Here is a 14,070-nt window from a genome sequence, read left to right as displayed (position 1 = left end):
GTAGTTGTGCTTTTATTTTATCCAGCTTTTAAACTTGCCTCATACCTGGCACTGCCTGATGGACCCTACTGAAACATTTTTCCAGTCATATGGTCTCCTGCCTCATAGTTTCTTCTGAAACCTGAGAATGCACTGACCTGAAACCGCTCACCTCTAGTACCATCTGCAGACCCATTCCTGACTCAGACACAAAGACCTAAACCTTACATATGGGCCCATGATGCTGCTTCAACATTCTTGGCTGTGTTCTTTGTTTTAGGTGGTCTCCTTTTCTGGAATTATCTTGTGGCCTCTCCTCTTTCCCACATCATATCCAAGGTAGATGAGGAATCTAGAGTAAGATTTATATAAAAAAAATCTCCAGCCAGTTGGCTCCCTGCGGATCTTGTGTATTTCACTCTTGAACTTTCTGATACTAGCACTGAATACTTTGTAATTTGGTGATCCAGCTATGTGGAAGGAAAACATCACCAGCATCAGTGAGTTCATCCTCGTGGGCTTCCCTACTGCTCCCTGGCTGCAAACTCTGCTTTTCTTCATCTTCTTTATCACTTACCTATTTGTGCTTTTGGAGAATCTTGTCATAATTCTTACTGTGTGGGTCACTGGGTCCCTGCACAAACCCATGTACTATTTCCTGGGTACCATGTCCTTTCTGGAGGCCTGGTATATAACCGTCACTGTACCCAAGATGCTGGCAGGATTCCTGTTTCACCCCAATACCATTTCTTTCTTGGGATGTATGACTCAGCTCTATTTCTTCATATCCCTCGCCTGTACTGAATGTGTGCTTTTAGCTGCCATGGCCTATGATCGTTATGTAGCCATATGTTGCCCTCTTCGCTATCCAGTCATGATGACCACAGGATTTTGTGTGCAGCTGACCATCAGCTCCTGGGTGAGTGGCTTCACCATCTCCATGGCAAAGGTGTACTTTATTTCCAGAGTTGCCTTCTGCGGAAATAATATCTTGAACCATTTTTTCTGTGATGTGTCACCTATCCTTAAACTGGCTTGTATAAATTTATCTATGGCCGAGACAGTGGATTTTGCCCTAGCCATTGTCATCCTTGTGTTTCCTCTCTCAGCCACCGTCCTCTCCTATGCCTTCATTGTCTCTACCATCCTGAACATACCTTCAGCCAGTGGACAGCGGAAGGCCTTCTCCACCTGTGCCTCTCATCTCACAGTGGTGGTCATCTTCTACACAGCCGTGATCTTCATGTATGTCCGACCTAGGGCCATTGCTTCATTTAATTCTAATAAGTTGATTTCAGCCATCTATGCAGTCTTTACTCCCATGCTCAACCCTATCATCTACTGCCTGAGGAACAAGGAAGTCAAGGATGCCATCAGAAAAACCATAGCTGGTGGCAGAGCCCTGTCCCTGGGAGATTCTTTTTAGCATCAAAAGACACATTCATTGGAAGAAATTCTGTAACTGTAAACATGTTTGGTAGAACAATTTAAAGGCATACAATCAAAGATCATAGAGAACCCTCTTTTCTGTCAGGTCTAAATTAAATGCTATTTATAAAACAGATTTAGTTAAAACATACATTGACAAAGATAGGTATAAAGAAATTTTATTACCTATGAAAAAGTCTGAATAAATAACAATTTATCACTGGACTGTTTTTAGAGTTCTGTTAGTGAGGTTATTGAATTTTGAATTATGTTTTAAAAGTCTTTGATTCAGCAAGTGTACACAGAGACTTTTATAGTTAATATTAGTTCATTTTGGTTAGTTTTAAATTTTAGCAAAAGAAAATTTTCTTCTTACTGTAATAGGAATACTATTAAGTAGTGCAAGTATTACATTCTCATGACAAGAAGAAAATGCACACACACACACACACACACACACACACACACACACACGAATGATTTATGCTTTAATTTCCTTCTTTTATTGAAGCTTCTACACTGAAAATTTGGATGAAATAGTGAAAAGTCAGACTGTAAGAAATTGGAAATTGCTTGGCCTTAGATTAAAGCATATTTATTTCAGGTAAAAATAACTTTAGCATTGACCAGACTCTAAGAGCTTTTAGTAGGCACCACTTGACATGGATGTGAGGAATTTTTCTTTTTTTTCCAAAACATCCACCTTTCAACGTATTTTTCTTTGAATTTTGATGGATAGATGCTGCATCCTACTAAGCAGTATATGATTTTATGTATTAATAATATATGGGTTCTGTCTGGCTAAGTGGGAATGCTGAATGAGTAAGTTCATGGCATGTGATCTGCTGAAAGATTAACAATGACCGGGGTCCTGTTTTCAGCCAATATGTTAGAACCACAGTTTTGTATATTTTAATTAGATTGTTTGCCTACTCATCTTTGTTCTTATTTTTATTTTGTTTACCTGCTATAATAGGTCACACCTTTGTGTATTTAAGTGTTATAATGTTGAATTAGGTTGGTTTTACATTAATACAGGTGAAAGAGGTTTATTGAAAGTGGTAACTTCTTTCCTGTCTGTATTTAGAGTCTTATGGCCTTTATTGCTTTTCACCTGCCATTCATGTCTGTTAATATTTTTTCTATATTTATTTCTCTCTAAGATGGATGCATATTAACTCATAATTGTTTCAAATATTGAATGACCTCTTCAGTACATAAAAATTTTGTGTAATTTTATACTTCTAATTTTAAGGCTGTTTTACTGAAATATAATTGATTTCACCTGGATTTTCTGGAACATAAAATTTTTTATCTTAGTTTCTGGTTTATTTAACCTAGAATGATAGTCTCAAGGATCATTCATGTTGTAACATGTGCTAGGATTTCCTTCCTTCCTTCTTTCTTTCCTTTTTTCTTTTTTTGTCATTTTTATTAATTACTTAGAATTTCACATCATCACATTAACATCCCAGTTCTCTCATGTCTTCTCCTCTTTCCTTATGAACTTTCCCTTCCCCCACACACACCAAAAGAAAAGGAAGAAATGAAAACAAGAAAGAACAAGTCCATTTTGTGTTGTCCATATGCTCACTGACCCATAGTCAGTTTCCCAGTGGCCAGCCTGCCAAGGAATGCTGAGTCCTTCTCCACCTGCACCCCTGTCAGAGGCCATCAGTTGTGGAGAGTTACATTTCAGCATCCCTATCACAAATTTTAAGACTTCTCTTTGATGGCTTCTGATTTAGGATGGTACTTTTGAGCTGCGATGGAGGGAGGAGGTAGGGCTTGTCACAGAAGCCGTGTTTCTATGTTCCTCTTTCCCAACTGTGCATCTGCAGTCACTGATCCCACTGCAAGAGGAGATTCCTTGACTTTCCAGTCAGTTGGAGGATGGATCCTGGGTTTCTACATGGTTTCTGGCAAAAAGATGGACCTCAAACATCCATATGGTCTCCAGCATCAGTGTGTATCAAGGACCTCCACTTGGTCTCTAGTGGCAATATGGCCCACAGACATCAACATGACCCTCTGCAAAGCATGAGCTATGGACAAGCATGGTCTCTGGGAAAAGTATGGGTTATGGAGGTTTTTCAAAGTGGTCTATCCCAATAATTAAAACATTCTTCATATCAAACAACCTATTGCTCTTCAGAGCCAGGGTGATCATGGGGTTGGACAGCTTGTTTGGGGTCTGAGTCCAGGCAAGCTCTGTGCTGCTGCACACCATCCTGCTGAGCCTGCTGGGTAACAAACAACCTGTTTCTCCAGCAGCTGCACCTTTCTCTCACACCTGTCACAGTTGTTGAGTCTCCATTTCTGCCTGCACCGTTCTGTTCCTCCATCTTTTCTGCCTCTCCCTTATATGTTTGCTAATTGTAGTGACACTGGAAGCTGTCACATAGTATATACCCTTTTCCCCCAACCAGCTTTACATGTAAGTTTTCATTGCAATGAGTTGTTGGTTGGGTTCAAAGCCTCTGGTTTGTGCCACACCATTAATATTGGACTCTCACTAAGACTCTTCTTACATACCCTGCTGTTGCCCAGGGTCATGGTGACCCTGCAGCTCTTGCTTTGGAGGACTGGCCCCTTAACACACTCCAGAAGCTCATAGATGGAGTAAATGTTGGGGTGAACCAACTCATGGGCCTGGGTGGTAGCTGAGTTGATCAACCTGTGCCACCCCATGGACAGGTGTGGGGCAAGGACACTTTCAGTGAACAGTGTTCTTAAAGTTGGAGTGAATTGAGTAGGCAGCATATAAGGGAGATATCTTTTTTTAAATTACATTTAGCTTTTCTATTCCTTAAAAAGTTTCATTTATGTTGGATAATTTCATACAGAAACACAATATATTTAGATAATATCTCTTTTCTGACTCATTACAACTCCTCTTAGACCCCTTTGATCCCACTATTCCAACTTTTCTTCTTTTTAAAATTTAAATTTTTTATTGATTCTTTGAAAATTCATACATATGCATGATGTATCTTGATTATATCCAACCCTAGGTTTTCTCCACCCTCCAATCCCACGGGTTCCTCATCCATCTCTCTCCCAACTTCATGTGCTCATTAAAAATATTCATTTATAATTTACTTTAGCTCACCGAGACTGTGTGAACACAGGCATGGGCTCATCCACCAGGGCATGGGAATACAAGCAGCCACACTCCTAAAGAAAAGGCAGTCTGTTTTTCTCAACATCTATCAACTGCCAATAACTTCCTATTTAGGGCCAGGGCTCTGCGAGCCTTCCACCCTCAATGCTGGGGTTTTTAACTTGGCCTGACCTTGTGCAAGACATGTGTAATTAACCACAGGTGCTGCAGGTTCTTGTGTGCAGTGGCTCTCCTATGTATAGAGGACAGATTTTTTTCCAACACTTTCTTCCACTTCTAGCTCATACATTATTTCCTCCCACTCTTATTAGATGCTTTCTGAGCACTGTGGACTGGGGCTTCATAAAAATGTCCCATCTAGGCTGAGAATTCAGTCACCTATTCTCATTATTTTCTTATTCTCTGCACTGACCACTCCTCACTGCAATGGGAAGCTTCTCTGCACAGGGCTGCGGTTTCACAAAGCTATCTATTTTTTGAAAAGCATAAATACTTAGAAGACTGTTTGACAACATAAATTTGCTTTAAATATCTTGGTAATAGTCTTAAAAGCAGCAATATGAAGTTTAATCAACAACTAAAGCACAGCAGTTCAATCAAAGAAATTCTACTTTCTAACAGATAGTAAGGATATCACTGAGGCCAATAGAATTTAGTAGCAGGAGAAACAGGTGAAATATCTAGGATGCAATCTTGAAATTGGCGCTAGTGCTGGGGATCACGGGGAGAAGAATTTCAACAGGCAAAGAAGAAATTACTGATCACATATAAAGCAGAAATTACTGATCATGTTTTCAACTATGGCTCACTTGAGAGTACAATGTAATTCAGGCAATTGTCTATGTAGAATAGTGTTAGGCACTGTTGAAAATAAGCACTATAACAATAATAGGGGTCTCTGAGCAATGCTTAAAGAACAAGGCTGGTGCTTGATTTTTTAATTTGTTCTTGTTACATCTTAATGGTTATCCCATCCTTGTATCCTCCCATTCTTCCCTCCCTCCCATTTTCCCCATATTCCCCTCTCCTATGACTGTTCCTGAGAGAGATTACCTCCCCCTGTATATGTTCATAGGGTATCAAGTCTCTTCTTGGTAACCTGCTGTCCTTCCTCTGAGTGCCACCAGGTCTCCCCCTCCAGGGGACATGGTCAAATGTGAGGCACCAGAGTATGTGAGAAAGTCATATCCCACTTTCCACTCTACTGTGGAGAATGTTCTGACCATTGGTTAGATCTGGGTAGGGGTTTAAAGTTTACCGCCTGTAATGTCCTTGGTTGGTGCTTGATTTTTCTGTTCCTTCTAGTAACAAAACCATTGTGCATTAGTTGACTATACACACATAACAAAAGTTGCTTAACAGTGTTAATGTCTAGGCTAATTTATACAACATAGGATAAAAAACAGTGTGTCAAGTTCTAAGAAATTAAGAGTTATTAGTAAAAGCAGCCTTGCATAGATAGGAAAAGTTCATTTACTCTTCAGTAATGAAAGTGTGTTCAGCATTGGGTAGAGGTGGTTATGGCATTTTGAATGACAGTTTTTAAGGCAGCAAAATTATCTATCTGGAATGAAGTAAAATAGAAATATCAAAAGTACTAATTTACATAATTTTCTCAGCAAATTATATTTATTCAACAAAGATTGTAAATGTAAAGGAAAGAACTGAAGGGAAAAAAAGAGTACAGACCCAGAAAGTCAAACGCCCTAGTATTCTCTTTTTGTTGATTAACACATTGGTGTCTGAAAAAGCCATAGGGAAACATTTTATAAATTTACTTAAAATACACACATGTATTACATACATAAGTCACTAGTTAAAATGAGATAATTCTTGGGTACTAATCCAGGGACTACTTGAAGGTCTTCTAGGTAGAACTTGAAACAAGAGGAAACTCATACAAATTACACACAGGCTGGTTTATCAATGGAATAAAACTGAAGACCCAGAAATAAACACACCGAGGGAAACTTGTTTTTTTGACAAAGAAGCTAAATTCATGCAATGGAAAAAATAGCATCTTCAGCAAATGGTGCTAGTCTAACTGGATGTCTATATGTAGAAAAATGCAAACAGATTTTTATGTATCAGCCTTTAAAAAACTAAAGTCTAAATGAATTAAAGACCTTAACATAAAACCAGACACACTAAATCTGTTAGTAGAAACAGTGGGGGAGAACAAGTGGATGAGAGGCTTGAAGTCATTGGCACAGGAGACAACTTCCTGAACAGAACACCAATAGCTCAGGCTCTAAGACCAATAATTAATAAATGGGACCTCATGCACCTGAGATATTTCTGTAAGACAAAGGACACTGATACCTGAACAAAAACAAGAGCCTATACACTGGGAAAAGATCTTCACCAACCCTACATCTGACAAAGGGATAGTATACAAAATATATAAAGAACTCAAGAGATTAAACACCACCAAACCAAATAACCTGATTAAAAAATGGGGTACAGAGCTAAACAGAGAATTCTCAACAGAGGAATATTGAATGACTGAGAAACACTTAAAGAAATGCTCAGTGTCCTTAGTCATCAGGGAAATGCAAATCAAAATGATGCTGAGATTCCATCTTACACCTCTCAGAATGGCTAAGATAAAAAACTCAAGTGACAACACATGTTGGTGAGGGTATGAAGAAAGGGGAACACTCCTCCATTGCTGGTGGGAGTGCAAAGCTCTAAAACCACTTTGAAAATCTATCTGGCACTTTCTCAGTAGAATTTTAGATGCAACAAGATAGGAAAGATGTTTTCTTCAAGGCCATCAAATACAAATAACCAAAACACTAAAAATGTAACGTTTATTTAATTTCTGATTGTGTCATGGTTCTACTTGCTATAGGTTGTTTATCATATAAATATGTAATAATATAAATGTATATGTAAAAAAGACTCAGCTATAACTCTCCTGAGCACATAACAGAACTATGATCCACCACACAACAAGGACATTTCCTCATCTATGTTCATAGCAGCCTTATTCGTAATAGCCAGAAACTGGAAACAACCTAGATGTCCCTTATTGAAAAATGGATAAAGACTATGGTACATTTACACAATTGGCTACTCAGATATTAAAAACAAAGGAATCTTGACATTTGAAGACAAATGGATGGAACTAGAAATGATCATCTTGAGGTAACCCAAGCCCAGAAATACGCACATGGTATATACTCACTTATAATTGGATATTAGCTCAACATAAATGTCCTCTGAGAGACTCCATCCAGCAGAGGATCCAGAGTGATGCTGGGACTCTCTGCTGGACTCAGGGTGAAAGTGGTATGGAAGAATGGGGGGATGGAAAAACCCAGAGGGCTCAGGAGCCCCACAGGAAGACCATCAAGGCTGGTGGAACTGGACCCAGGGGGGTCTGCATAAACTTTTGCCCCAACCCAAGGACAATGCATGCAGTAAACATAGACCCCCTGTTCAGATCTAGCCAATAGACAGCTCATTCTTTATGACTGTGGGTAGAGCAGGGACTGCCTCTGATATTAACTCTGATGCCCCCTTTTTGACAATTTCCCCTTGCTGGGGAGGTGCAGAAGGCACACAGAGGAAGAGCAGGTTGTCCTGATGAGACCTGATAGGCTGTCGTCATATGGTAGGGGAAGAGGCCCCCATCTGTCAGAGGTCTAGGTGAAGGAATAAGTCAGAAGAGTGATAAAGGGTGTGAATGGGAAAATACAAGCAAGGGGATAACTATCAGGATGTAATCTGAATAAATTATAATAAATCAAAAAATTTAAAAATTAAGTAGCCTTTAAATGAATCAAATAAAATGACTCCATGTCCCTGAATTTACTTTAATTCACTCTTTTACTCTTCAGGCTTGTTCAGTCTAGATCTAGCAAGGGGTCAGAAGAAATAGGGCCCTTTATACCTTGCTATTCTGCAGCCCTGACAGCCTCAATACTCTTACAGAAAGGTACTTAGTACTGGTGTATTACATTGTAAAGAGTTTCAGGATGAGGTACAAGAGATATTATTTCACTCTGTTTGCCTTGACACTACTTAACCTAGTATAGAAAAACCTTTCAGTTTTTCTTTCTTTAACAAGAGATCGATAGTGATAACAACCTATTCTAACATTTTGCCTACATATGTGTCCTGTACAAATGTTGCAAGCACTAATGAACTCTTCAAATCTTGATCAACTTTCTTTCTCATTCATCTAATTCAAATTATATCAACACTTACAAGTTTCCTATAAAGGCTTATAGATAATGACAAAAGAGTCAGTAGAATTAAAATTAACTTAATGATAAATTAATAAAATTATTGCAAATAAATTTCCCAGCAGAGTTAAAAAGAGGTAGATGTGAGAAATTTAATAATAAATCTATATATCTATATATTTATAAATAAAATACATAAAATTGATAGAAAGAGCACATAATTGTACACTTCCAATAAATCATACCAGAAAAAAGATTTTATTTAAATGTTTTATATATCCACTAAAATAACATAACAGTATCCATGAAAGTTTCAGATAAACAATAATTTTGAACATTTTACTAAAGAACCAATAAAAAAGGATGCAAATTTATATTCCTCTATCAATATGGGGTAGTGATCCTGAGATGTTTGCTTGTATGTTCTTCACAATTATCTTTGCTGGCATACACATTAGGGTGAGCATTCTGAGGCTCAGAGCATACAAAATGATTTTGATGTTTAGAGATGAACTGGAAAGTAAATCTGTATTCAAGATAAGATAACAAATCAACAAAACAGAATGTCCCAAGGCATCTCATTTTGTGTAAAGGTAATAAAGTGAGCCATCACTATTGCCAGGAGGAGCCCCAGGGAATATTGTGTTTGCATCCTCTCCCAAGACCTCAGTCTTTAAAGAACTCTTCTCAGAAAAAGGCTTGAGATCAATGCTGGTGCTTGGAAGCTATGTGTCTACACCAGCCTACAGCAGCAAGAGCTGGTAATAGGGTCTACTGCAACAACCACTTCTGGGTCCAGCTGCCAGGAAAACCACTGGAGAATTACCTGGGACCTAACTCTAGATGTGCAGCTCAGAGTTCTAGACATCTAATGTACTCAGTGTGAGGTTCTCCATCTGTGCTTCCTCTTCTCAAGGCATCTGGGTAAGGAGAAGGATGCTGCATTGTCCAAGAAAGATGATCCTGAAGGAAAGAAACCCCTCAACGCCAGAAACCTTGAGTCTATCCCAAGAGAAGGCCAAATACTCATTTTAACCCACTGACTATTTGGGAGAGAATGTTTTTCTTCTTTTTCACCCTGTCTTGAACCCTTAACCTTAGTAATCTTGTCTCTTCATAAGGTCATCAGTTTCAGGTGTAAAATGCCTAAAAGGAAACAAATGAATAACTTTTAAAACTAGTCATCACTTTCATCCCATCAGTATCTCACTGCTCTTTGTGTATTCAGTCTTACCCATAGTGGTGTTTTCTTCCTCTTCTTTTTCTCATGATCTATTCTCAGTGAAGCCCACTGGAATTATGGGGACATTGCCTACAACACATGGTGGAGTTTTAGCTGTGTTCAGTCCACTACTCTGGCAAGTGGAAGGAGGCCAGAGCTGGTGAGTACTAACGTTGATTTGTGTGGGATCTACAGGCAGCTATAGAACAGTGCGCCGAGGATGATGCACTCTGCCTGGGGCTGGAAAAGGAACGAGAAACTATAATTGATGGCACATTTCCATCTCACCTGAAAAACCGACAGGGGACTTTCCATTTGCACAAGCGGTATATGGTATTATTAATTTGTGGTTGTCTTCCTAGACAAAGGATTTTCCAATTATAAAGAGATAACTTAATTTGAGAAATATTAACTATATATTTAAAATTGTACGTTGGTTTAAATAGGTTAAATTGTGCTTAGAATGCACACACACACACACACTTATATATGAGTGTGTTGGTGAAGATCATATTTATTCTTGTATTCATTTATTAATTCATCTACTCAAAGTTTTTGAAAATTTATTTCATGCCAAGAGATACAGTTATATGTAATATTAGGATTAAGACAGAATTATTAACTTGAAAAAACCCTGTGACATGTTAGGGTTAGATATTTATGAACATACAATCATTTTTACCTAATGAATGCATATCTTAACATTAGCCAAATTATGCATTAGAGCAAGCACAGTTAATTGCATAAAAATCTAGCACATTAAAACCTGGCAAATCAGCTACTAAAACTATTGAGACGTGGGATAAACAATGAAGCTTTTACAGACACCCTTAAGCATTTTGGTTTTATAACAATATTCTTCATAAAGCTTTAAATATTAACTTTAATAAAAAAGACATTTTTCATTATAGCAAATTGCACACTCAAAGTGCACACATATATTGAAGGAAATATTTTCTTCAAACCATAGTTATGTTACTGCAAAGGACAGCATTTTCCTTATTCCTTTCAATTAAGAAATACTAATGGCCACCCACTAACTGTATTTAATTACCAATGAATATGTCATAAGTGACTGTTTCAAAAGCTTATAGCAAGATGATATCTTCATTATTCATAGCAGCAATTTTGTCACTGAACCTCTTATTATCTCAAACTAAAGCGAGAGGCAAGATCTTTCTTATTTGCGTTCATTTCTGTAACGTGTTTTCTGATATGATCTTGCTGGCTCCAATCCATTACACCCTTCCATGCACTAGGACCAGTTCAGATCCAGTTTTGATAGCCATTCTTTAATTGAAGCTTGCCTCTGTGGTCTTCACTCAACATATTCTTATCAATTAATGAACCAGTGGTTAACATCAATGATTTTGTTCATAATTATTCCACTGTATACCTGAAAAGAGGGTAATAAGTGTAAAAACAAATATGTTTGCAGTCTCAGACTTTTCCTATTTTAGTATGGTATAGCCAGTAGGACTGACTTTCTTCCCTGATAACACTGTCATTCTAAAGAGCCTTCTAACATGGATGCTTCAATCTTTCCCAGGAACATTCACTGCAGCTTCATGTTCCACCATTTACTTTCTTTACTCCTTTCTGGTCACTTGTCCTTTATCTTGTATTCAGTCATCATATTGTTTGTTTGTTGCAGATACGCACCAACCTATAGATAGTGGCTGTGCATCCTGCCTGGCTTCTGAACACTTCACCATTGCCTGATTTCCTCCCAACTCACACATCTAGTCAATTGCACTCCTTCAAACTGCAGCACGAATGGAGCCGCCTGTTGTAAGGCCACATAAGACTGTGTCCTTTTAAGACAATTCCTGTAACTGGCTCTGGACTTCATGAAATGCTCTTATGTGATACTGCCTAGTTCTGATCATATGTTTTCCATTTGTTTCTACACTACAACAAGGTTGTGATCTTGTAATTCTCCCTTTTTGGTTGGGTAAGATGATAGAGAATTCCATGAAAAGAAATAGAGATGATTATTTGCATCTGATATTTGACTAAATCAAGGCTAAAGTATTCTCTGTGATCATTGAACTGGAAAGTAACCCTAAGAGTTCTCACCAAATGGAGAATTCTTTACAGTTTTTAAAGCCATTTTATATATTTGTACCCTCAACCTATGGTCTTGATAGTTACCACAACATGTAATTTTTCATGTTAGATTAACATCTATTGATCTGAAGATATTTCCTAGAATTATCCACACAGCTCTTGTGCTGGCTCCATAGATGATAGCACTCTTTCATCAAGGATTGTTGAGAAGGCATGGATGGTCCTGGTTTCAATGCACCTACCAATCAACTGGCTTTAAGAGCAGTGTACATATGCAGTAAGCAGAAAATACAGCATCTTAAATGCTTGCAACAATTTTAAACTAAATTTTATTTTCTTTCCATGACATTTTACCTTCTGGATTTGATAGTAATAGTCACCATTTGATTGTTCTGTGTATGCTAGTTTGTAAAAGGAGTAAACATCCATGGGTAAAGGAAACCACACTTTTCTGACTGAGTTCATCTTGCTAGGCCTTTCTTCAGATCCTCAGACTCAGATCTTGCTGTTTGTGGTGTTTTTCATCATCTACCTGCTCACTGTGTTTGGGAACCTGCTCATCATACTCCTCATTCATGTCGACTCCCGACTTCATACACCAATGTACTTCTTTCTCAAAAACCTGTCATTTAATGACCTCTGTTTCTCTACAACTATTGTTCCCAAGATGCTGGTCCACTTTCTAGTTGTCAGAAAGACCATTTCATTTGCTGGGTGCTCAATGCAGATGTTTTGTTTCCTCATAATGGGCTGTACAGAAAGCTCTCTTCTAGCAGTTATGTCTTATGACCGCTACATAGCTGTCTGCAAGCCCCTGCACTACTCCACCATCATGACACATAGGGTTTGTGTCCTGCTAGTTGTAGGATCCTGGGCTACTGGAATATTTGTGTCTGTGGTAGATACCACAATTACATTATGCTTGCCATACCATGGAAAAAACCTAATCAATCATTACTTCTGTGAGCCTCCTGCCCTCTTGAAGCTGGCATCAGTAGAAACCTACACAGCTGAGATGGTCATCTTTGCAATGGGTATATTGATTATTCTAGGTCCTGTTTCACTCATCCTTTTCTCTTACTGGAATATTATCTCCACTGTGCTGCAAATACAATCAGGTGAGGGGAGGCTCAAGGTCTTCTCTACCTGCAGCTCCCATTTCATTGTTGTTATCTTCTTTTATGGCTCAACAATATTTACCTACATGCAGCCGAACTCAAAGAAAATGAATGAAGGGGATAAGGTAATCTCAGTGTTCTACTCAGTCATAACATCCATGATGAACCCATTCATTTATAGCCTAAGGAACAAGGATGTGAAAGAGGCATTAAGGAAATTACTTAAAAGAGAGATAAGATAGATGAATATAGGAGTTAATCAGGGGTATAGGCTACTTTGAAGTCATCAACGTCTTAAATATTTTTAATTGTGATATACCTGTATCTGATGGGAAAGGTCATCCATGTGTACCAAAGAATGTTTCTGCAGCCTTGTCTATGATTTTTATTTGCGGGTGTGTCTCACTTAATTTGTGATAAGTTTCCCACTAACAGTAAATAAAATAAAATAAGTTTAAAATAATGAGAAAATTTCTATAAATAGCAGCTTTCATGAATGAAGCCATTTCCTCCCAGGGGCATTTCCTTTAACTCTGAATTGTAAAACAACTTGCCAAACTCATTATTCTACCATTATCCATAGCCATCCTCAGTGACCGTAGTTTTAGTTCATAGATATATCAACTACTTCTATGGCTGGGTGTAGTGGTACAAACTGATAATCTAAGTGCTCAGGAGCCCAATGCAGAATGATAGTCACAGGTTAGGCAAGGATTGAATGCTTTTTCAGAACCAACAAAACAGGCAAAGTTTTCACATAGTCAAATCAACTCTTAATAGTGGATCTGCTGCTTTAGAAACAAGGTTTGACATTTATCACACAGAACATTTAATTTACCTCACTGTCCCTCAGGATTATTTATTGTTTCTAGAGAAATAAAATTAAGAAGCATAATTTTCTTTTTTTTTTAATTAAAAATATTTTATTAATTTATT

At 38.0% G+C, this 14,070-nt stretch overlaps 2 protein-coding genes across 2 annotated transcripts; both read left to right on the top strand.

Annotated features, from left to right (window-relative positions):
* Nucleotides 1-451: 451 nt before the first annotated feature.
* LOC311578678 (olfactory receptor 6B9) lies at nt 452-1,405 on the top strand (the record flags this gene model as incomplete). Its single annotated transcript, XM_084748692.1, has 1 exon — nt 452-1,405. The coding sequence occupies one exon, from the start codon at nt 452-454 to the stop codon at nt 1,403-1,405; it is 954 nt and encodes a 317-aa protein (XP_084604818.1).
* An 11,038-nt stretch (nt 1,406-12,443) lies between these two features.
* On the top strand, nt 12,444-13,376 carry LOC311592853 (olfactory receptor 2D3-like; the record flags this gene model as incomplete). The annotated part of the gene is made up of 1 exon (XM_084773701.1): nt 12,444-13,376. The coding sequence occupies one exon, from the start codon at nt 12,444-12,446 to the stop codon at nt 13,374-13,376; it is 933 nt and encodes a 310-aa protein (XP_084629827.1).
* Nucleotides 13,377-14,070: the final 694 nt, after the last annotated feature.

This window comes from Acomys minous (assembly GCF_964271855.1).
Source record: "Acomys minous genome assembly, chromosome: 2".
NCBI classification, from domain to species: domain Eukaryota; kingdom Metazoa; phylum Chordata; class Mammalia; order Rodentia; family Muridae; genus Acomys; species Acomys minous.
Note: the sequence above shows the minus strand (reverse complement) of the source record. Positions and strands in the feature narration are given on the sequence as shown.